Below are 25754 nucleotides of genomic sequence, written 5' to 3'. Positions count from 1 at the left end.
CTTTTGCAAATGGCATTTTAAGTTAAAATCTAGTTTAATTTTGCTAACTATAATATACTAGTACAGTTTGACCCTGGCTTACTCTCAATAATGAAAATACACACTGTAGAGAGGGATTTTACCAGTCAGTCCTGTATTTTGCTATGATTGCTTTGTTAGAGAACTGACATATGATGCTGAATATAAGTTTTCTAAGAAATGGAACTTTGTTATTTTTACTGCTTTATCCAGTGTCTAATGATATATCCTAGAAAACTACCTGACACATAGTAGGTATTCAGTAAATATTTGTGAAATAATTTATACCAATTTTTCTATTTTACTGGGTCTATTTCAGTGCTCCAATCCCCACATTCCATATGTAATTTTGTTGTTGTTAATCCTCACCTGAGCATATTCCATTGATTTATTTTTTTAAGAGAGTAGAAGGGAGGGAGAGAGGCAGAGAAACATCGATGTGAGAGAATCACATCTATTAGTTGCCTCCCACATGTGCCCTGCAACGTAGGTAGGGATCGAGCCTGCAACGTAGGCAGGTGGTGACCTTGGCCAGAATCAAACCCAATACCCTCAGTCTGTGGGCCGACACTCTTAATCACTGAGCAAACCGGCTAGGGCACCATATGCATTTTTTTTTAAATATATTTTTATTGACTTCAGAGAGAAAGGGCAAGAGGGAGAAAGACAGACAGACATAAACATCAATAAGGAGAGAGAATCATTGATTGTTTGCCTCTTGCATGCCCCTCACTGGGGATTGAGCCCAAAACCTGGGCATGTGCCCTGACCAGGAATCAAGTCCTGACCTCCTGGTTCATGGGTCTATGCTCAACCACTGAGCCACACCAGCTGGGCAACACCATATGTAACTTTTAAAAATATTCCAGGAACCTAAATTCTTAATTTAAAGTATAAAACTTACTGTATGCACAGTTAACTATTGAGCAACATGGGTTCAAACTGCGTGGGTCCACTTATATGTCGATTTTTCAATGTACATACAGTCACCTTGGGTGAAAAAGCAGTATTTTTGATCCACAGTTAGGAATCCATGGATAAATTGTTCTACGCCATCTATACTAATAAAAGCCTAGGTGCGTCTCACCCTCCCGTCCGCCCCCACGTTGTCACAAGATGGCCGGCAGGGGAGGGCTGTTGGGGGTGACTGGGCCAGCAGGAGAGGGCAGTTGGGGGCGATCGGGCTGGCAGGGGAGAGGAGTTGGGGGTGATCGGGCCAGCAGGGGAACAGTTAGGCATCAATCAGGTCTGCAGGAGAGCAGTTAGGAGCCAGCAGTCCCTGATTGTGAGAGGGATGTCCGACTAAACGGCCAGTCGGACATCCCCTGAGGGGTCCCATATTGGAGAGGGTGCAGGCTAGGCTGAGAGACACCCCTCCAGTGCACAATTTTGTACACCGGGCCTCACCTATCAGGCCCGGGGCCAGTTTCTTTTCCTACTCTAGTCACCCACTGCTTGCCTGCCGCTCAGACACCCAAGCCAGAGACTCACTGCAGGGTGGGCCCAGACTCTCCTTCCTGCCCCCAAGGGTCCAGCGGCCTCGGCAGTGCCTGAGCCCACAACCCGCCCCTGGGAGGGTGGGTCTGGGCTAGGAATCCACAGCCCCTCCCCTGCAACGTCCCACCCAGCAGTGGGGGAGGGGGCAACCTCCCTCCTTTCTCGGCCCCGGCCCAGTGCAGAGGCTGGGATGCATTCCCGCCCCCAACACCCTCCGAAAGCCAGGGGAAAAGTGCCTGGTCGGAACCGGCGCCTCAGGCTCCCCACCCTCGCGAGCCCACACCTGGCCTTGCCAGCGGCTGCCACTCCCCTCAGCCATCCGGCCGCTGGCCCAGAAGGAGAGGAGGAGGGAAGCTGCTGGTGCAAGTCCACTGGGTTCAGCTGGCCTGCCCAAAAGCTCTCCCAGCCCCACCTCTGCCAACGGGTCCCTGCCCCCGATGCGCATTCATCCGGGTTGATGCCATCTTGGGAAGGCCGATGCCCAGCTGACTGCCAAGGCCTCAGGCAGTAGACGCCCCACAGACGCCATGACAGAGAGGTCATGGGGGGGGTCAAAACATAGCAGGTGCTGTGGGAGCAAAGGGACCAAAAGAAATGGTTATGTCCAACAGCCATCTAACTCCACACGTGGTGTGCGACTTAGTCATTGGTAGAGCCAAATTTAGTACTGGTGTGCCCCCTTTTAAGCAGACTCCCCCCCTCCCCCCAAATAGACTTACCGTGCTGATAATTCACTTTACTACAGAAAGAATGCACAGAGATTCTTGAAGTAAGCAAAATATTTTGTACCTCATAGTACGAAACATTTAAACATCATTAAAAATAATCTTTATGAATATAAAAGGAGTTGATATTAGCAAAATCTAATATGCACAATTCAAAATGTTATTCAGAAATGCATCTACTATGCAAAATCAAAATATGGGATCTAGGGTTTGGAAAAAGCAACTTTACTCCGCTCTACCTGCTCACCCCCTCAGCCTTATGCTTTGCACAAAAGTCTCAATAAAGATATGGAGCAGAAGGAAAAGTAATGCCTCATGGCACTGAAATTTATCTGTTTCTTCAACAGATATTTATAAAAGTTGTATTAATTTTGTGCCTGTATTATAAAAACACAAAACAGCTCTGTCCCTATCTTCAAAGGGATTAAAGTCTCTGAGTTCCCAGTAAGGTAAACCCGTGAATAGCCAAAGAAGGAGCAGGTTCCAATACAATTCTTATTATAAAAATTACTGAGTAAGCCGAAACCGGTTTGGCTCAGTGGATAGAGCGTCGATCTGTGGATTGAAAGGTCCCAGGTTCGATTCTGGTCAAGGGCATGTACCTTGGTTGCGGGCACATCCCCGGTGGGGGGTGTGTAGGAGGCAGCTGGTCGATGTTTCTCTCTCATCGATGTTTCTAACTTTCTATCCCTCTCCCTTCCTCTCTGTAAAAAATCAATAAAACATATATATATTAAAAAAAATTACTGAGTAAAAAACTGTCCTCACTCTCCCTCTAGAACAAGAATTAAAAGGAGCAAATAAATATAATGAATGAATCCAAACTATTTTGGGGACCCCAACCGTCAGGGACTACCAGATTTTATGAGGCCTAAAGTTTACTGAACCTGAAGGACTAATTTTAGTACCCCAAGGGCTCCTGGACTGTGAGAGGGCACAAGCTGTGCTGAGGGACCCCTGTGAGTGCACAAATTTCATGCACCGGGCCTCTAGTTTTATATAAGGGACTTGAGCATCTCTGGGTTTTGGTACCTGTGGGGGATTCTGGAACGAATTCCCCTCTGGATTCTAAGGAACAACTGAGTTTTGTGGGAGTCAAAGTTATAGGCAGATTTTTTACTGTGTAGCAGAATGACACTCCCTGCCCCCAGCTCCCACCTTGTTCAAGGGTCAATTTAAATTGCTTTTTTATAGGTTTTCTCATGTAGTATGAATAAATTCTTTTTTTATTGTTTAAAGTATTACATATAGTAGTACATATATCTCCTTTTTTCCCCCCATTGACCTTCCTCCAGCCTCCTTTACCGCCTGTCGCATGCCCTCATCCCATCCCCCCCCCCCCCACCCAGTGTCTTGTGTCCATTGGTGTGCTTATATGCATGCATACAAGTCCTTTGGTTGATCTCTTCCCCCCCCCCCCCCCCCCGCCCCACTCCTCAACACTCCCTAGCCTTCCCGCTGTAATTTGACAGTCTGTTCAGTGCTTTACTGCCTCTGTATCTATCTTTTTGTTCATCAGGTTATAATGTTCTTTATTTTTCATAAATGAGTGAGATCATGTGGTATTTTTCTTTCATTGCCTGGCTTATTTCACTTAACATAACGCTCTCCAGGTCCATCCATGCTGCTGCAAATGGTAAGAATTCCTTCTTTTATATAGCAGCATAGTATTCCATTGTGTAGATGTACCATAGTTTTCTAATCCACTCATCTGCTGATGGGCACTTAGGCTGTTTCCAAATCTTAGCTATGGTGAATTGTGCTGCTGTGAACATAGGGGTGCATATATCCTTTCTGATTGGTGTTTCTAGTTTCTTGGGATATATTCCTAGAAGTGGGATCACTGGGTCAAATGGGAGTTCCATTTTTAGTTTTTTGAGGAAACTCCATACTGTTCTTCACAGTGGCTGCACCAGTCTGCATTCCCACCTACAGTGCACGAGGGTTCCTTTTTCTCCGAATCCTCACTAGCAATTGTCGTTTGTTGATTTGTTGATGATTGCCATTCTGACAGGTGTGAGATGGTACCGCATTGTCGTTTTGATTTGCATCTCTCAGATAATTAGTGACTGAGCATGTTTTTATATGTCTCTTGGCCTTCCTTCTGTTTTCTTTCTAAAAGATTCTATCTAGTTCCATTGCCCATTTTTTTATTGGATCATTTATCTTCCTTTTATTAAGTTGTATAAGTTCCCTGTGTATGTTGGAGATTAAACCTTTATCAGTGAGAATATTTGCAGATATGTTCTTCCATACAGTGGGCTTTCTTGTTGTTTTGTTGATAGTTTCTTTTGCTGTGCAAAACCTTTTTATTTTGATGTAGTCCCATTTGTTTATTTTCTCTTTAGTTTCCATTGCCCTAGAAGTGGTTACAATGAAGAAATTGCTTCGGCATATGTCTGAGATTTTTCTGCCTGTGGATTCCTCTAGTATTTTTATGGTTTCCCATCTTATGTTTAAGTCCTTTATCCATTTTGAGTTTATTTTTATGTATGATGTAAGTTGATGGTCTAGTTTCATTTTTTTGAATGTATCTGTCCAATTTTCCCAACACCATTTATTGAAGAGACTGTCTTGACTCCATTGTATGCTCTTGCCTTCTTTGTCAAATATTAATTGAGCATAGCTGTTTGGGTCGATATCAGGGTTCTCTATTCTATTCCATTGGTCTATATGCCTGTTCTTGTGCCAGTACCAGGCTGTTTTAAGAACAGTGGCTTTGTAATACAGCGTGAAATCTGGTATTGAGATCCCACCTACTTTGTTCTTCTTTCTCAGGATTGCTGTGTCTATTCGGTGTCTTTTTTTATTCCAGATGAATTTTTGGAGAGTTCTTTCTAGGTCTGTGAAATATGCCACTGGTATTTTAATGTGGAGTGCATTGAATCTATAGATTGCTTTGGGTAATATGGACATTTTAATGATGTTGATTCTACCAATCCATGAACATGGTATGTTCTTCCATCTGTTTATGTCTTCCTCTATATCTTTTTTCAGTGTCCTGTAGTTTTCCGCATATAGGTCTTTTACCTCCTTAGTTAAGTTTATTGCCAGGTATCTTAATTTTTTGTGTGCGATGGTAAATGGGATTGCTTTTTTAGTCTCTCTTTCTGTAAGTTCACTATTGGTGTATAGAAATGCCATAGATTTCTTGGCGTTAATTTTGTATCCTGCTACATTGCCAAATTCTCATTTATTAAGTCTAATAGTTTTTTTATGGAGTCTTTCGGATTTTTTATGTACAATATCATGTCATTTACAAATAAGGACAGCTTTACTTGTTCTTTTCCAATTTGGATGCTTTTTATTTCTTCTTCTTGTCTAATTGCAATGGCTAATACTTCCAGTACTATGTCGAACAGGAATGGTGTGAGTGGGCATCCCTGTCTTGTTCCTGTTCTTAGGGGAAATGATTTTAGTTTTTGCTCATTGAGTATGATATTGGCTGTGGGTTTATCATACATGGCTTTTATTATGTTGAGGTATGATCCTTCTATTCCCACCTTGCTGAGAGTTTTTATCAAGAAAGGGTGTTGGGCCAAAACTAGTTTGGCTCAGTGGATAGAGCGTCGGTCTGCGGACTGGAAGGTCCCAGGTTCAATTCCGGTCAGGGGCATGTACTTTGGTTGCGGGCACATCCCCCGGTGGGGGGTGTGCAGGAGGCAGCTGGTCGATGTCTCTCTCTCATCGATGTTTCTAGCTCTCTATCCCTCTCCCTTCCTCTCTGTGAAAAATCAATAAAATATATTAAAAAAAAGAAAGGGTGTTGGATTTTGTCAAATGCTTTTTCTGCATCAATTGATATGACTATGTGATTTGTATCTCTCAGTTTATTTATGTGATGTATCACGTTGATTGATTTGGGGATATTGTATCATCCTTGCATCCCTGGGATAAATCCTACTTGGTAATGGTGTATGATCTTTCTGATGTACTGCTAAATCCTATTTGCTAGAATTTTGTTGAGGATTTTGGCATCTATGTTCATAAGGGATATTGGCCTGTAATTCTCTTTCATTGTGTTGTCTTTATCTGGTTTTGGTATTAGGGTGATGCTGACTTCATAGAATGAGCTTGGAAGTGTTCCTTCCTCTTGAATTTTTTGGAATAGTCTGAGGAGGATAGGTTTTAGTTCTTCCTTGAATGTTTGGTAAAACTCCCATGTGAAGCCATCTGGCCCCGGGCTTTTGTTTGCTGGAAGCTTTTAGATGACTGCTTCAATTTCTTCCATAGTTATTGGCCTATTGAGGTGTTTAGATTCTTCCTGATAGAGTTTTGGAAGATTGTATTTTTCTAGGAATATGTCCATTTCCTCCAGGTTGTCCAGTTTGTTGGAATAGAGTTGTTCATAGTATTTTTTAACAATCTTTTGTATCTCAGCGGGGTCTGTTGTTATTTCACCTCTTTCATTTCTGATTTTGTTTATATGGGTCCTCTCTCTTTGCTTCTTGGTTAGCCTGGCTAGAGGTTCATCAATCTTGTTTATCCTTTCAAAGAACCAGCTCTTGGTTTTGTTGACCTTTTGTATTGTCTTTTTGGTCTCTATGTCGTTTATCTCTGCTCTGATCTTTATTATTTCCTTCCTTCAGCTTACACTGGGCTTTTCTTGTTTCTCTTTTTATAACTCTTTGAATTGTAGGGTTAGGTAATTTATTACCATTGTTTTTTTTGTTTTTCAGTAGGCTTGTAGAGCTATGAACTTCCCTCTCAAGACTGCTTTCACTGTGTCCCATAGATTTTGGATTGTTGTGTTTTCATTGTCGTTTATTGCCATGATGTTTTTTATTTCTTTTTTGATCTCTCTGGTAACCCAGTCATTGTTTAATAGCTTGCTATTTAGTCTCCATGTGTTTGATTTTTTTGGATTGTTTTTATTGTAGTTGATTTCCAGTTTTATGCCACTGTGATCTATGAAGATGGTTGATATGATTTCTATCTTCTTGAATTTGAAGAGACTTTGCCTGTGACCCAATATATGGTCTATCTTTGAAAATGACCCATGTGCACTTGAGAAGAATGTATATTCTGTGGCTTTGGGGTGAAATGATCTGAAGATGTCAATTAATTCCATCTGGTCTAGTGAGTCATTTAGGATTGATGTTTCTTTGCTGATTTTTGTTTAGAGGATTTGTCCAATGGTGATAGTGGGGTATTAAAGTCCCCTACTATGATTTTTCTTGCTGTCAATCTCTCCCTTGATATCCTCCAGGAGTTTTTTTATGTATTCGGGTGCTCCTGTATTGGGTGTGTATATGTTTACCAGAGTTATTTCTTCTTGTTGGATTGCTCCCTTTAGTATTATGTAGTGGCCTTCCTTATCTCTTTTTAAGTCCTTCACTTTGAGATCTAATATGTCAGATATAAGTATTGCTATCCCAGCTTTTTTTTCCATTTCCATTCGCCTGAAAAACCTTTTTCCATCCCTTCACCCTCAGTCTCTGTGCGTCTTCTTTTCTGAGGTGGGTTTCTTGTAGACAGGAGATATATGGGTCATGTTTTCTTATCCAATCCATTACCCTATGTCTTTGATTGGGGCATTTAATCCATTTACATTTAAAGTTATTATTGATGTGTTTCAGTTGAGAAATCAGTTGCTAGCCTTGATGGGGATCCTTTGTAGGTAACTTTCTGTCTCTCTCTGGCTGCTTTTAATATTCTTACTTTGTCGTTGGTGTTTGCCAGTTTAATTATAATGTGCCTTGGTGTCGGTCTTTTGGAGTTCATTTTGCTTGGAACTCTGTGAGCTTCTTGGATTTGTGTGAGTTTTTTCTTCCCTATATCAGGGAAGTTTTCTGTCATTATTTCTTCAAACAGGTTTTCTATTCCTTGCTCAGTTTCCTCTCCTTCTGGCACCCCTATTATGCAGATGTTGTTTTGTTTTGTGTTATCCCAAAGTTCCCTTAGGCTCTCCTCCTGCTTTTTAATTTTTTTTCTAGAAGCTCCTCTACTTGGGAATTTTTTGCATCTTGTCTTCTAGCTCTCTGATGCGGTCCTCTGCTTCTTCTAGTCTACTCTTAATGCTTTCTATTGAGTTCTTTATAGCAGCGATGTCATTTTTCATTTCCTCTTGGTTCTTACACATATTGTCGAATTTGTCTTCCATTCTTTTCAGCCACCTTATGACCAGTTCTCTGAATTCTTTCTCTGACAGGTTGCTTGCCTCCATTTTGTTTACTTCCTTTTCTGGTGATGCCTTCTTTTCTTGCATATGCGGGCTGTTTCTTTGTCTCCCCATGATCTCTCTTCTCCAGGTGTCTGGTTATGTAGTTCCCTCTTTCCTGCATTGATTTAAAGGCACGAAATACAACACAACAAGGTACAATGCACAAGGCACTGAACACAAATGTATTCACGATATTAATAACCCCAAATAAAGGTGACCACCAGAGAAAGGCGAATTAGAGGATAGGAGAGAAAGAAGAGGGGGGAAAAAGGAGTGCAAAAATGAAATTGGGAAAAGGAAAAAAAGTAAGAGAGAAAAAATAACAAGAAAGAAGAGGGGGAAAAACTATATATATGGGGAGAAAACTCCAATAGAACAGCCACTAATCCCAACAAATGCCAGCAACAAGTACTTGGAGATGAATGCAAACTACAAACAACAACTAATATCAAGCAAGTTGAGGGAAAACAGAAGCAAAAAACAAACAAACACAAAACGTGATTAAATTCTCATGAGCTACACCTTTCCACTTACTTTGTTTCCTATGTTCTGCTTGTATTTAAGTATGTGTTTAATCAATCTAGGGAGGTTTACAAGTATATGCTAAGAATTCTAATACAAAGAAATTTGTCTTGAGCAATTTTCAAGGATGGCATGGTCTCCTTACAAATTCTTCTATAATGGAATGGTAGTTAATGGTGTTTTTTGTGTGTGTGTTGTTTTTTTAATGGTATACATATGTGACTGTCATTGTTTGGCTCAGACATCTGTATCTCTGAATCACCTGAGGAACTGCCTTCTTTGCCTGTAAGGTATCCTGGTCCACCTCTTGAGGTTCAATAGATCTGGAGGTTCTATAGATCTGGCACTGTGTTTTAGAAAGTTCCTCAGATAGTTCTCATAGACACCAGCGTTTGTGAATTAGTTTTGAGTTTTCTTTATATTTATTTAAGCTTTTCTTATAACATATACCTACAAAGCCTGGTGCATGAAAATTCATGCACTGGAGCGGGGGGTCCCCTCAGCCTAGCCTGCCCCCTCTCACAGTCCAGGAGCCCTCGGGTGGGAGGCGATCCAGTGATCAGGGGAAAGTGATGCCCCATCATACCTCTACTGCCAGCTGGGCAGCCGCCATCCAAGGCTTACCTGCGCCTTGGACTGGCCCTGGGTGGCTGGGCACCCACCATCTGAGGCTTGCCTGTGCCTCGGGCCAGCCCTGGGCAGCTGGGGGGCTGAGGGGACTGGGGGGCTCCGGAGGCAGATGCGTGGAGTGGCTAGACCCACCTGGGGGTGGGCCCAGCTGTGCCACGTGCCTGCTGCCCCGGCAGGGCTGAGGGGACTGGGCACTGCCATCTTGTGGCTGTGGGCGCTGCCATCTTTGAGAGTGGGGCGGTCAATTAACATATTCCCTCCTTATTGGCTGTGGGTGCTGCCATCTTTGTGGTGGCGTGAGGGTCCATTAGCATATTCCCTCTTTATTAGATAGGATTGACTATGTATATAACTTATTTACTAGGTATATTTTCTCAGACTAGGTTTTTGTTAATTATCTAATCTCACTGTGCTTTACAGTTCAGAAAAATCAAATGTGTCTGTTTTGTTTTTACTTATGTGTTATTTACTGCTTTCTTTTGTGGGCTCCAACATTAATCTATTTGATCATCTTGTTATAGCAGTACCTGGTACCTTTGGCACTCTTGGCCAATTCTTAGATTGCTAGCTTTGAAGTTATTGCTTATTCTGTAATTTATTTGATTATTGACTGGCTCTATTATAATGTTTCCCTATCTTGCATGTTTTGACTTAAAACTCAGTATTTTAACTTAATACATTGTCCAGGATTTTATGATGACCAAAATGTAGGATAAAATTTGCAGATTGTCTAACACCTAATCACTTCCTAACTGGTTTTTTAAGAGGTCACAGACTGTAGTTATATTATTACATTTGAATCTTGCTACAGTAAAGTCCTGAAATCTAGAACTTTAAGTAGTAGTTAATGGTATGCAATATTCTGAATTTGACTTCATTAATTCTTAACTTGAACTTTTCTTCCTAGTTATAGTTGTAATCAGTGTCTAAATTCTTACTCCCAAGTCTGCTTTTCTTGTACCTTAAACTTAAAGTGGCTGTCAGAATGTTTATTTTTGTTTCAGGCTAGCAACAAAACTACACATTGAATGACATTCACAGAAAATATATTGCCTTTACTATAAAATAATTTTCATCAATGTTGGTAACTTTGATAAAGTACAGACTGTAGAATATTCATCTAAGCAGTTGGTATTATTTTTATATTTTAGGAAAACTTAATGTGTGTTTTTGGTTTTTGAAAGATGCAGACAATCTTTTTGAACATGAATTGGGGGCTCTCAATATGGCTGCGTTACTACGGAAAGAAGAAAGAGCAAGTCTTCTTAGTAATCTCGGGCCGTGTTGTAAAGCGTTATGCTTCAGACGGGACTCTGCAATCCGGAAGCAGCTTGTTAAAAATGAGAAGGTATTACTGTTTTGGTACAAATGCAGTGTTTGTTGAGAGTTATGAATTACGTACTTTTCATTTGATTGCTTTAAATATTTTTCATTTCATTGTGAAAAAGTTTCTTTAGATAATAAAACATACTAGAAATTTATTTAAATTGAGGGTTAAGGAAAAATATTCCCCAGAATATGGTGAGAATATTTATAGAAATATTATTTATGACAGTGTATCAAGTTGGAAGAGAGGGAAATAAATACATGTGATTACATGTAAGCATTTACTTCAGAAGAATAAAAGGAATTTAAATATGAGAGAAATAGAAATTAGTTTAGATTGAGAAGGGATCTGATCATAAGAAATTGAAAATATTTTAGACTTTTTGAAGCTAAGAAACTGGGATTTTAATTTGGGGATGTGATTTGTTTGGCATGGGTAGTGTGACAAAAGAGAGTTGATCCTAAAAATTTAGATAAACATTTAATTTGTTAACTTTTAAGGAAAGCATTGCTAAATAAAGGATACTTAGTTAAAGAAAATACTCAGATTTATGGAGGACATTAAATTTACGAGAAAGAGAGGGATGAACTCATCTCTAAAGATTAAAATGGAAACAGATATAAGGAATAGGAAAATTTTAAAGTCTTCTCTGCTTAAAGACCTGACTGAAAATTACTTTCGACAGAGTTGCTACAATCATTCTCCTTTGCACTCCCATTTCAATATATACCTAGTACTCTTTATTCCGTTGCTTAAGTACTCATCTCTCCTTGCAGCCTTCCTCTACTGGAAATTTCTCTGTGAGAATCAAGTACTAGTGCCCTAAACCTGTATATACTGAATCAACTTCTTTTTCTTTCTTTCTTTTTTTTAATTCTCACCCAAGGATATTTTTTTCATTGATTATTTTAAAAATATATTTTATTGATTTCAGAAAGGAAGGGAGAGCAGGGGAGAGAGAGGGAGAGAAACATCAGTGATGAGAAAGAATCATTGATTGGCTGTCTCCTGTATGCCCCACACTGGGGATCAAGCCGGCAACCCGGCATATGCCCTGACTGGGAATCAAACTGTGACCTCCTCATAGGTCAACGCTAAACCACTGAGCTATGCCAGCTGGGCTCCATCGATTTTTAAAGAGGGTGGAAGGGAGAGGGAGAGACGGAGAGAGAGAAACATCAATGTGAGAAAGACACATTGAAGGAAACAGTAATCCCCCAACCGGGGTGGTGATGAGCTTGCAACCGAGGTGTTGCAATCAAATCTTCGACCCTTAAGTCCGTGGGCCAACGCTCTAACCACTGAGCAACCGGCTAGGGCTGAATCAATTTCTTATGCATCTAAAATGGTAATAGTTATATCATCCTTGGTATTTAAATGAGGAATAATCACTCAAATTATTTTTTGTTTAGTCCATGTAAGGAACCCCACTTGAGAAAGACTCTATGGGTTTTAATCTAATCAAAATTGTGTGTCTTTTTATTTATTTATTATTTTCTTCTCACCTGAGGGTATATTTTTATTGATGAGAGAGAGAGACAGAGATAGAGGGAGAGAGACATCGATTGGTTGCCTCCCATACGTGCCCCAACCAAGGATCAAACTCACAACCTAGGTATGTGCTCTGACCTGGAATTGAACTTGCAACCTCTTTTGGTGTATGGGTGACACTCCAGCCAACTGAGCCACCTGGCCAGGGTCTGCCCCTTTTTATTAAAAAATATTTTGTGACATTTCCTGTTTTCCTCCTCTAATATGCCATAATGGCTTCAAATTTTTTGATAACCAAAAATGCCCCTGAAAATTTCATGAGAACTATTGCTCAGAACCTTATAGTCCTTCATACTGGGCACAGGCCATTGACTATAAACACAAAGTACAGAATAGGAGGTAAGTGGTACCAAGTGACAAAAAGAAAGTAGAAAACCATTGAACACCCCCATAAATTGCATGTATATTTAGGAGGATGATTTTTAAAGTATCTAAATTATAGTTCATAGCAGAAAAGATAGGTGAAGGGTACTAAAAGAACTCTTAGCTGCATCATAGTATTAAAAGAATGTACAGCCAAAACCTGTTTGGCTCAGTGGATGGAGCGTCGGCCTGCGGACTGGGGGGTCCCGTGTTCGATTCCGGTTAAGGGCATGTACCTTGGTTGCGGGCACATCCCCAGTGGTGGGTGTGTAGGAGGCAGCTGATCGATGTTTCTAACTCTCTATCCTCCCTCTCTCTCTTCCTCTCTGTAAAAAATCAATAAAATATATCTAAAAAAAAAAAAAAAAAAAGAATGTACAGAATCTGTAGCAAGCAAAAGGAAGGAAATAATACCAGAAATGTATAAAATTCATACTGGAAAAACATTAGAGAACATTCATGAAACCAAAAGCTGATTCTTTGAAGAGATGAATAAAATTGACAATTCCCTACCCATAATGATAAAGTGAAAATTAAAACACAAATTATCGATATCAATGAAAGAGGAAATATCACTGCAAATCTCACATATATTAACAGGATCAGTCAGTACTGTAAACAACTCTATGCACATAAATTTGACAATTTAGAAGAAAAGAATCAATTTCTCTAAAAGCTACAAATTATCAAAACTTACTCAAGAAGTGATAGATAACCTGAAGAGTGTTATGTCTTTTATTATTATTATTATTATTATTATTATTATTATTATTATTATTATTGAATTTGTAGTTCAAAACCTGAGAAGGAAATCTGCAGTCCCAGATGGTTTCACTGGCAAAATCTACCAAACATTAAGGAAAAAATTAACACCAATTCTGTACAATTTCTTAAGAAAACTGAAGAGGCAGAAATACTTTCCAACTCATTTTATGAGGCCAGAAAAAGTCTGATATTGCAACCAGTCAGAAACATCGTAAGTAAGGGAAACTGCAGATCAATATCTCTCATGAACATGGACATAAAAATTCTCAAATATGATAAGACATCAAATTTAGCAATGTATAAAAAGAATACGACACCACAACCTAGTGTGCATTATCTTTGAATGAAAGGCTGATTTAATATTTTAAACTTGAAAAAATACATGACAATATCAGTTGATGCAGAAAAAAATATTTGACAAAATTTAGCATTCCTTTACAGTAAAAATTCTCCACTAGCTGGAATAAGAAGGAGTCTTAACCTTATAAAGAGTATCTACAAAAAAACCTTAGTTAACATAGTAATATTTAATGGTAAAAGTTTGAAAGATTTCCCTCAGAGATCAGGAGTGAGGCAAGGAGGTTCTCTCTCACTACCCCTATTCAACATTGTACTGGAAGTCATAGCATGTTCAGTATGGCAAGAAAAAGAAATAAAAGCATACAGATTGGAAAGAAAATAAAACTGTCTTAATCACAGACAACTGCCTATATAAAAGGTCTAAAGTAATTTACTAAAAAATATTCTTAGAACTTATAAGTAAGATAATAAGGATATAGGATACAATCAGGATGCAAAAAGCAATTGTATTTCTGTATCTAGGAACTGAAATGAAAACAAAATTGCCCTTTTCAATAGCTCCCCCAAAAAGAAGTGCTTAAGTATAAATCTAACAAAATGTTCAGGGTCTGTGTGCTAAAAACTACAAAACACTGATGTAAAAAATCAAAGGAGACCTAATAAATGGAGAGAGAGATTGTATTTATAGATTGGAAGACTCCATATAGTTAAGATTGTGATTCTTCCTAAGTTGATACACAGATTTAACACAGTTCTAGTAAAAATTCCAGCAGGGCCAAAACCGGTTTGGCTCAGTGGATAGAGCGTCGGCCTGAGGACTCAAGGGTCCCAGGTTCGATTCTGGTCAAGGGCATGTACCGTGGTTGCGGGCACATCCCCAGTGGGGGGTGTGCAAGAGGCAGCTGATCGATGTTTCTCTCTCATCGATGTTTCTAACTCTCTATCCCTCTCTCTTCCTCTCTGTAAAAAAATCAATAAAATATATATATTAAAAAAATTCCAACAGGGTTTTTTTGTAGATATAGACAAGCTGATTCTAAAATTTACATGGGAAGTCAAAGCAACTGGAATAGCCAAAATAATTTTTAAAGATGACAAAAGATTAATAAAGTTGGAAAGACTCACACTACCCTATTTTAAGATTTACTATAAAGCCACAGCACTCAAAATGGTGTGGTATTAGTGAAGGGGTAGACACTTAGATCAATGGAATAAAACAGAATCCCGAAATAGACCCACACACTTATGACCAGTCAACTGTGGGGAAAGAGTTTTAAAATCCGTTGTTTTTTAATTAAAACTTTTTTATTTTGAGATAATTGATTTTCAAAGTTTAAAATTTTTATTCTGTGACAGATAATGTAAAGACAAGTATACTGGAAGAAAATATTTGCAAATCACATTTTGAAAAAGAACTTGTATCCAGAATATATAAAGAACTCAAAAATTAACAGTAAGAAACAAACAACCCAATTTTTTTAGTGGGTAAAAGACTTGAGTAAACACTTCATCAGAGAGGATATATGAAATGTCTGATAAGCACATGAAAAGGTGTTTAACATCATTAGCTTTAGGGAATGCAGTTACAACTTCAATGAGATACCATCAACAACCTATTACAAATAGCTTAAAAAAAAACTGAAAAAATCAAATTTGGTGAGTATGCAGAGCAATTGAAACTCCAATGTATTGCTGGTGACAATACAAAATGGTAAAGCTATTTTAGAAGAGAGTTTCATTATTTCTTATAAGGATAAATGTATAATTACTTAACAATCCCACTGCTATATATTTACCTTAGAAAATGAAAACTTGTCTGGCCAGTGGTGCTCAGTGGATTGAGCATCTTCACATGCACCAAGAGTTCACTGGTTCGATTCCCAATCAGGTCACATGCCTGGGATTCAGGCTCAATCCCCAATAGGGGGCATGCAGGAGGCAGCTGATAGATGTTTCTCTCTCATCAATGTCTCTATGTCTCTCTCTCCCTCTCTATCTAAAAATCAATAAAAACGTGTGTGTATGTGTTTTTTTAATGAAACTTACATTCATATAAAAACCTTTTCATAAAAGTTTATAGCAGCTCTATTTATAATCTCCAAAACTAGAAATAAGCCCAGTGTTGTTGAACTGGCTAATACATAAACAGTAGCACCTCCATACAATGATTTACTAATTGGTAGTAAATAACCAAGCCTTTAGTACTATCAACAACATGGAAGAATTTCTAAGGCATTATGATGAAGTGAAAGAAACTAATTTTAAAAGATCATATATTCTGTAAGATTCCATTATAAGATGTTCTGGAACAATAACAACATACTCATTGTTTGTCAAGGGTTAAGGATTAAAGAGGGTGTGAATACAAGGAGGCAGCAAAGGGAGTTTTTTTCAGTGATGAAATGTCTCTGTGGTCATGATTTGCATGAGTAATAATTCACAGAACTATGCATAAAAAGTCAGTTTTTCTGTATTTTTATAAATGCAGATGTGATCAAAGAATACACTGTTCCTTTAAGGATCCTAGCAAAAAAATAAATTGCAGAAGGCTGGAGATATTCAAACTTTACTTCATCATACACATGGTTGGAGAACATTTAACAAACTTTTATAACAACTTCCAAAAAATGCTAATGTAGCTTTAAGTTACTGTAATGGAGATATACATTTAGTTCAGGGGAGACTTATTCAGTTCTAGAGCCCATATCTTTTGCAGCATTAACTTATCAGTAAGGAGTGTAGAAGGATTAGTGCTTCTCTTTAGAGAACTGAAAGATTATCATGTAAAAGTAAGATTGAGTTAGTGTATAACTCCATAAAAGAGATTTTTATTTCAACATATAGAAGAAGTAGTACTGTTCAACTTAGATTGTACAGTGTGGTGCATTTTTGTTCTGTTTTTTTCCTCATTAGAAATGAAGTAAACACTAGTCAGGTACCTGTCAGGGATTGTTGAGGAGACTCCTACATTAGGTAAGAGTTAGACCAGGTGCTCTGTAAAGATTGCTTTCTTGCCTGGCTGGTGTGGCTTGATGGTTGAGCGTGAGCCTGTAAACCAAGAGGTCACGGTTCGAGCCCAGTCAGGACACTTGCCCAGGTTGTGTGTTCGATCCCCAGAAGGGGATGTACAGGAGGCAGCTGATAAATGATTCTCTCTCATCATTGATGTTTCTGTCTCTCCCTTTCCTTCTCTGAAATCAATAAAAAATGAATAAATAAATAAAGATTGCTTTCTTTCATAAGATTTCTCAAGTCTGAAAACATTTCCTAATTTTACTTTTAAATACCCAATACAGCTAATATCCATCCCCAATTAATTTTTATAACTTATATATTTTTGTTAGAAGATAATCTTTTTTATTGTCAACTAATAATGTACATTTTTTTGTTTTGTTTTGTTTTCTCCAAATAGGGCACGGTAAAACAAGCTTACACGAGTACTCCAATGGTAGACAATGAATTATTACGATTGAGTCTGCGGTTATTTAAGCGGAAGACTACTTGCCATGCCCCAGGACATGAAAAGACTGAAGATAGTAAACTCTCACAGTCCATTGTCCAACAGGAACTGTGTGTATCTTAAGACTGAAGTTCAGTGACATTTTTGGAACTATCTTTCTTCAGCAGTGCATATTCTTTTTCAAAGTTCTTTGGTTTCACAAGCATTAGTAGTGAGTGGCAGAAAACATTTATCAGCCATGCTAAAAGAATGAAGAAAAACTTTGATGTAAAGTTTAAAGAACATTAGTTTTGGCTAACTCAAGATTTTACACTGTACTTAATACTCATGCAAAATAATGTGAAAGCATCTAGATTTAGTAGTTTATTTTGTACGTTTTGTTAAAACCGAGGAAAACGGTTGTCACTGCTCTTCCAGCCTACGAAGATTTTTATTAAATGGAGCCACTCACATGTTCTGGATCATCCCTAAGGAAACTGCAGCTATATTCAGAGACTGTATTTACAGAGTGAATGCACACATTGTGCAATACTGTGCTGTAAGGACACTGGAAAGGGCATGCGGATCCAGCATGTTGTGTTTGTGGGCACACCTCTAGCAGAAGGGAATCAAAATACTTTTTTTCTTTCTCAAGTTCTAATAAAGTTACTTATTGGGTTTCGGCTTTTTAAAATATATATGCATTGTTACAATGTATATTGAATGTACTTGGAATATAAATGGTTTTGTTTATTATCAGAGACTGTCTGCTATTTTTATTTTAAATAAATGTACCTTCTTCCCTTTCCTTGTTCTAGATTTACTTTGCTTTTTGGTAACCTTATTCCTGGAGTTCTGAAGCATTTGTCACCAACATTACATGCTTCTTCATACTTCACATATTTTACTGCTGAAGTCCTTATAATTGGACAGCTATAAATAATGTGGAGTTGGAGATGTATTTCAAGTATAGCTCAGTAATATTTGAAACAAACCAAGAGCTAACAAACCTGTGTAATCTGAGCTTTAAAATACTGCCATCAGATTTTTCAGAATAAGAACCTCATTACATTAAACTGCCTCTAGCCTATAATATGTAAAGTGATTTACTTCTTAAAAATTACAGTATATCTGCTTTATTCAGTATGTACATACTTAACTCATGAAGTAGACTATTAGAAGAATTTGAAATAGGCTCTACGCTGCAGAGTTTTGGGGGAGATAGAAATAATAATAATAATAAAGCAAACCAATCAAAATTGTAATTTGGTCATTGCCTCATAATTTTTTGTTAAAACTGTAAGTCTATGATACCTGTGTCAGTAGTTTTGTATCTTCTCCAAAGGTAACAACGTTTCTGTTCATTTCAAGAAACGTTTATTTGAACTTAATTTGTGCAAAGGAAATGGTCTTATTTTTAAATGACTCTGAAAGCATATATAAGAAAAATTTCAAACAGGAAATGATTTATTTTCTTAGATCTAGTTTCCTTTTCCATTTAGTGAACGTTTTGAGTAAAGAAAAAAAAGGTAAAAAAATTTTAATGACTCTGGAGAATGGAACTTCCTTATTATAGTGGGCAATATTGTGCTCTGTAATATAAAGATTTAAAAATCCTAGAACTTCTAATTCTAGTTCTCAGAATTGTGAAATATAACAAGTGGTTTTCCTCTTTTGTCCACTGACTTTATTTCTCAAGTTATTTATTTATAGAATAAAAACTGTGTACATGTGGTCTCTGACTTAAATTATTCAATTTACAATTTTTCGATCTTACGATGGTGCCAAAGCAATACACATTCAGTAGAAATTGGCTATGATGTTTGGGAGGCTAAATCCATTTTCAACTTAATGATATTTTCAACTTATTATGGACGTAGTTATCAGGACGTAGCCCTCTCATAAGTATCTATTAAGTTTGCCTTATACTCAAATCTGTTGCCTTTTCAGTTTTAATATCTTTTTATGTTGTGAAAGAAAATTTTAGAACCATTCCCTTGTTTCCCTAGTCATAGTATTTTTTTTTACCAATTATGAAGGCAGTGTTTATTAAAATACATTTCATTTTCAAAATGTAATAGAGTCTACAGACATTGTGAGTATACATATTTTGGGGACACCTATATAATGAAATGCTACCAATCAGTTTACATGCCTGGGAAACTATGTTCAAGGTTTTATTACATGTAAGGTGTTGAGTGGAACATAATTAGCATAAAAGACATCTTCTCTGTGCTCAATGATTGTTTAGTTTTAGCCAGAAAGACAAGATTGAACATATAACAGTCTAAGCCAGCACCACCCTATACAATAAAACCCTAATATGCAAATCGACCAAGCGACTGAACAACTGCTTGCTATGACGCACAATAACCACCAGGGGGCAGATGCCTAACCCTTTGCACTCGCTTGCTTTTTCTCAATTCCTTTATTCTAATACTAACCGTGTCGAGTCACACTCAACATCCGAGTGCAAAAGGTTAATGCTGGAGCTGCCCTTGGTGGTCAGTGCACTCCCACGGGGAGCGCCGCTCAGCCAGAAGCCGGGCTCATGGCTGGTGGGGCTTACACCTGGTGAGAGCAGCGTGATGGTGGGAGCCTCTCCTGCCTCCGCTTCAGGTGAGCAGTAAGGAGCAAGGGGTTCCAGACTGCGAGAGGGAGGTCTGACTGCTGGCCTAGTCCAGATCCCTGGGGGAATCAGGCGTAAGCCGGCAGGCAGACATCCCCCAAGGGGTCCTGGAATGCAAGAGGGCACAGGCTGGGCTGAGGGACCTCCCCCCCCCCCCGCACGATTCTCATGCACCGGGCCTCTAGTTTACAATATAGTCATAAGTTGGTCATTCCCACCCTCTTCCTTCAGAAATACACAGGCTCCTGTCCCTCAAACATCACAGCTCCACCTGCACCCACCTTTCTCCTGTCTGATGGCTTTCCCCTCCCTGATGTCTGTCTTCTCAGTTACTTAATACCTTTTTTTATTAATAATAAATCTTTATTTTTCAGATTATTACAGTTGTTCCTCTTTTTTCCCCCCATAGCTCCCTTCCACCCGGTTCCCACCCCATGCCCTTACACCCCCCCCCCAACTGTCCTCATCCATAGGTGTACGATTTTTGTCCAGTCTCTTCCCGCACCCCCACACTCCTTTCCCCCCGAGAATTGTCAGTCCACTCCCTTTCTGTGCCCCTGATTCTATTCACCAGTTTATTTTGTTCATCAGATTTTTTATTCATTTGATTTTTAGATTCACTTGTTGATAGATATGTATTTGTTGTTCATAATTTTTATCTTTACCTTTTTCTTCTTCCTCTTCTTAAAGAATACCTTTCAGCATTTCATATAGTACTGGTTTGGCGGTGATGAACTCCTTTAGCTTTTTCTTATCTGTGAAGCTCTTTATCTGACCTTCAATTCTGAATGATAGCTTTGCTGGGTAGAGTAATCTTGGTTGTAGTTCTTGCTATTCATCACTTTGAATAATTCTTGCCACTCCCGTCTGGCCTGCATAGTTTCTGTTGAGAAATCAGCTGGCAATCGTATGGGTACTTCCTTGTAGGTAACTAACTGTTTTTCTCTTGCTGCTTTTAAGATTCTCTCTTTGTCTTTTGCTCTTGGCATTTTAATTATGATGTGTCTTGGTGTGGTCCTCTTTGGATTCCTTTTGTTGGGGTTCTCTGCGCTTCCTGGACTTGTAAGTCTATTTTTTTCACCATGTGGGGGATGTTTTCTGTCATTATTTCTTCAAATAGGTTTTCAATATCTTGCGCTCTCTCTTCTTCTGGCACCTTCATAATTCAGATGTTGGTACGCTTTGAAGTTGTCTCAGAGGCTCCTTACACTATCTTCATATTTTTGGATTCTTTTTGCTTTTTGCTTTTCCAGTTGGGTATTTTTTGCTTCTTTGTATTTCAAATCTTTGACTTGATTCTTGCGATCCTCTAGTCTGCTGTTGGACCTCTGTATATTATTTTTTATTTCAGTCAGTGTATGCTTAATTTCTAGTTGATCCTTTTTCATATCCTCAAGGGTCTCACTAAATTTATCAGCGGTTTCTAGAAAATTCTTGAAAAACCTTATAACCATGGTTTTGAACTCTATATCCAGTAGTTTGCTTTCCTCCATTTCTTTCATTTGTGACCTGTTTCTTTGCCTCCGCATTTTGGCTGCTTCCCTGTGTTGATAGAGTGGCTTTGTGTGCTAGGTGTCCTATAGTGCCCAGTGGCTCAGCCTCCCCAGTTACCTGAGGTGGACACTCTTGGTGCACCTCTTTGTGGGATGTGTGCACAGTCTTACTGTAGTTAAGCCTTGATTGTTGTTGGTATCACTGGGAGGAATTGACCTCCAGGCCAATTGGCTGTGAGGATCAGCTATGTCTACGATGGGAGAACTTCTGTGCTGGAGACACCTTTATGAGGCAACACTTGCTTCAGTGGGGCTTTGGCGCTCACTGAGTCTGCCCCCTGAGTGTGTCCCTTATGGATCTGAGGAGTTGTAATCTGGATGGTCCTACTCTCAACCCTGGGTATACTGGCTCTTGTATTTCCAAGGAGGTGCTAATTTAGCCTCTGCCTGAGGCCACCCAACAGGAGCTACGGAGAGATCTGCATATTCCTCTTCTTTGTTTTCGGTTTGGAGGTGCCCAAATGAGGCCTAGCTGTGAAGCAATGCAAGCTGCTGTGGGGCCTTGGGCCTTCTTTTGGATGTTCTGGGTCTCTCTGACGCAGCTGCAGTTTGTTAGGTAAGTTTAGATTTCAAAGGACCAGGCCATTCATATGCAAAAGCCTCTGCACACTGCTGAGGTGGGTCTGAGACTCAGGGCGGAGCAAACAGCAATGGCTTCCCATCAGCCCTGCCCTAAGAGGCCCCCAGGTCTCAGTGTCCCTAGGTAATCGCTGCAAGCACCTCTGAGAGAAAGCCACCCTCGAGTTCCGCCTGCTGCAGACAGTCCAGTTTCTCCCTGTATGAGTCTAGGTCCCCAGAGTCTTGCCCGGAACTGGAGTTCAGAGCAGTTGGGAGCTTGTATCTCCCTGTGGATTTAAAAAGCCTGCTGCAGGATCCCGGGTCCGGGTGAGGCCGTGTGCCCCTGGATCTGGGTGAGCCTGGGTCCCGGGTCCGGGTGAGGCCATGGGCCCCTGGATCCGGGTGAGGCCACGACCCTGGGTCTGTGAGAGGCCACGCACCCCTGGGTCCGGGTGAGGCCACGTGCCCCTGGGTCCGGGGGAATATAGATCCCGGGTCTGGGTGAGGCCGTGTGCCCCTGGATCCGGGTGAGGCTGCGTCCCGGGTCCGGGTGAGGCTGTGGGCCCCTGGATCTGGGTGAGGCCACACGACCCTGGGTCTGGGAGAGGCCACGCGCCCCTGGGTCCGGGTGAGGCCACGTGCCCCTGGGTCCGGGGGAAGCTAGATCCCGTGTCCGGGCAAGGCCGTGTGCCCCTGGATCTGGGTGAGGCTGCGTCCCGGGTCCAGGTGAGGCTGTGGGCCCCTGGATCTGGGTGAGGCCACGCGACCCTGGGTCCGGGTGAGGCCACGTGCCCCTGGGTCCGGGGGAAGCTAGATCCCGTGTCCGGGCAAGGCCGTGTGCCCCTGGATCTGGGTGAGGCTGCGTCCCGGGTCCAGGTGAGGCTGTGGGCCCCTGGATCTGGGTGAGGCCACGCGACCCTGGGTCCGGGTGAGGCCACGTGCCCCTGTGTCTGGGGGAAGCTAGATCCCATGTCCGGGCAAGGCCGTGTGCCCCTGGATCTGGGTGAGGCCGGGGCCCGGGCCCGGGAGAGGCAACGCGCCCCTGGGTCCGGGTGAGGCCATGCGCCCCTGGGTCCGGGTGAAGCTGAATCCTGGGTCTGGGCAAGGCCGTGTGCCCCTGGATCCGGGTGAGGCTGGGTCCCGGGTCCGGGTGAGGCCGTGTGCCCCTGGATCCGGGTGAGGCTGGGTCCCGGGTCCGGGTGAGGCCATGTGACCCTGGGTCTAGGAGAGGCCACGCGCCCCTGGGTCCGGGTGAGGCCATGCGCCCCTGGGTCTGGGTGAAGCTGGATCCCAGGTCCGGGTGAGGCCGTGTGCCCCTGGATCCGGGTGAGGCTGGGTCCTGGGTCCGGGTGAAGCCACGCGCCCCTGGGTCCGGGTGAGGCTGCGCACCCCCTGGGTCCGGGTGAGGCCACGTGCCCCTGAGTCTGGGTGAAGCCGTGCCCCTGGGTCCGGCCGAGACCAAACCAGAGGGAGTCGGACCTGCATTACCACCATTTGTCCACCATCCAGAGCTGAGGGGTCAGTGCCGACATGTACTCATAAGGAACTGGTGGACATTGATATTGGGTCTCAAAAGAACTGTTGGTCCAGAAAGAAACTCACTACAGACTGATTCATTTGCCTGTTAGCATAACTATTATTGCTCGTCGCACATTCAGTTCATATAAGTATATCTCTAGTGACACATGATTTCGCTCATCTAGGGGAAATGATGAACAACATAGACTGATGAACAACAACAGAACCAGAAACAAGGAGGCATCGATCGGACTATCGGGCCTCAGAGGGAGGATAGGGGAGGGTGGGGGGAGGGGGGAGAGATCAACCAAAGGACTTGTGTGCATGCATATGAGCCTAACCAATGGTTAAGTTCAACAGGGGGTTGGGGCATCCGTGGGGAGGGGTGTGGGATGGGAATGGGGGGATGAGGACAAATATGTGACACCTTAATCAATAAAGAAATTTTAAAAATAAATAAATAATAAAATAAATAAAAATAAAAAGCCTGCTGCATACTCAGTTGCCAGCCCTCTCCGCGCTCACCTCTGTACCTCTGCACTTTACTTCCGCAGCTCCTCTTCTGAGTCTCAGTGTGCTTTTCTCTTTCCTTCTAGTTGTAGAATTTCCACTTAGCCAGCCTTCCTGTGGTTCTGGATGATGTCCGTTTTGTCTTTTAGTTGTAGTTTTGAAGTGGTTGTTCAAGGCAGCAAGTTCAGGTGTTTACCTATGCCGCCATCTTGGTTTCTCCCATCTACATTGGTCTTGTTTAATGAGCAATTATAGGCCCATAGTAGGCCCCATGAACTATATATGCATATATTACCTTCTGGGGCACATTTTATAAATTGTTAGTGCTTATAGCCATAGCCGTTTTTAGCAACCAAGGGTCGTATGTTGTTAGAAAATCTTTTTCTTCTTTATTTTATAGCAAGGGCAGCCAAATACTGCTCTGATTGCAAACCGAGGGACCCATTTTTCCAGAAATAAACATTGTAAATGAGGTCTTATTCTCATCATTTTTCACACAAGTGAAAAGGTTGAGTATGCATTATTCAAAGCACCCTGGCTACCTGCACTTGGGGTATGGAATAAGCCTTTAGGGGAATGATTTCATGTGAGCAAGGGGGAATTTCTGTGTAATTGTAAATCGTAGATGCAAGGGGATCCCCATGTTGCAATCCAGAATGGAGCTTTGGGTGGCACAGCAGCTCTTCTGCTATAGTCACAGCTGGTCCTCACATCCAACTGGCCTGGAGGTCAGCTCCTCCCAGGTACACCAACAGCAACTAAGGCTCATCTATAATAGGACTGTGCACATCGCCTACACAGGGGTGCACCTAGAGTGCCCAGCTCAGGTGACTGGGGAGGCTGAGCCACTTGGCCCTACAGGACACTTACTGCACAAAGCCACTCTACTAATTCCAGGAGACACAGCAGCTCTACCTAATACATAGAAACAAACACAGGGAAACGGCCAAAATGTGGACACAAAGAAACATGTCACAAATGAAAGAAATGGAAGCAAGAAAACTACTGGATACAGAGTTTAAAACAATGGTTATAAGGTTGCTCAAGGATCTTAATGTGAGCTTCAAGGGACTAAATGAGAGCTTCAAGGGACTTAGTGAGACTTATAAGAATCTTAGTGAGAATTTCAAAGACATGAAAAAGACCAGTCAGAAATTATACATTCACTGAAATAAAGAATAATTTACAGGGATTCAACAGTAGAGTAGAGGATTCTAAGAATCCAATCAATGATTTGGAATATGAGGAAGCAAAAAATACACAATCAGAAGAGCAAAAAGGAAACTGGATCCAAAAACATGAAGATAGTGTAAGGAGCCTCTGGGACAACTTCAATCACACCAACATTCACATTATGGGGGTACCAGAAGGAGAAGAGAGAGAGTAAGATATTGAAAACCTTTTGAAGAGATAATGACAGAAAATTTCCCCTACCTGGTGAAAGAAATAGACTTACAAGTCCAGGAAGCACAAGAGTCCCAAATAAGAGGAACCCAAAAAAGTCCACACCAAGACACATCACAATTAAAATGCCAAAGGCTAGCCCTAGCTGGTTTGGCTCAGTGGATAGGGTGTCGGCCTGCAGACCAAACGGTCCCAGTTTTTATTCCTGTCAAGGGAATGTACCTTGATTTCAGGATCTTGGTTGGGGCAAATGTAGGAGGCAACCAATTGACATGTTTATCT

The 25754-nt window shown here is 40.9% G+C and overlaps 1 protein-coding gene across 5 annotated transcripts in view; it reads left to right on the top strand.

Annotated features, from left to right (window-relative positions):
• ZC3H13 (zinc finger CCCH-type containing 13) overlaps window positions 1-19034 on the top strand; it is a 144205-nt gene extending 125171 nt beyond the window's left edge. For all 5 annotated transcript variants that reach the window (XM_079778873.1, XM_079778876.1, XM_079778875.1 and 2 more), the window contains 2 exons: window positions 10740-10903; window positions 17274-19034. In XM_079778873.1, the coding sequence (XP_079634999.1) occupies window positions 10740-10903; window positions 17274-17444 (335 nt within the window). In that variant the 3' untranslated portion in view covers window positions 17445-19034. The remainder of the gene's footprint in view (window positions 1-10739; window positions 10904-17273) is intronic.
• The last annotated feature ends 6720 nt before the right edge of the window (window positions 19035-25754 follow it).

The sequence above is a fragment of the Cnephaeus nilssonii genome (assembly GCF_951640355.1).
Source record: "Cnephaeus nilssonii genome assembly, chromosome: 8".
Classification (NCBI taxonomy): domain Eukaryota; kingdom Metazoa; phylum Chordata; class Mammalia; order Chiroptera; family Vespertilionidae; genus Cnephaeus; species Cnephaeus nilssonii.
This window is presented reverse-complemented; position numbering and strand designations above follow the sequence as displayed.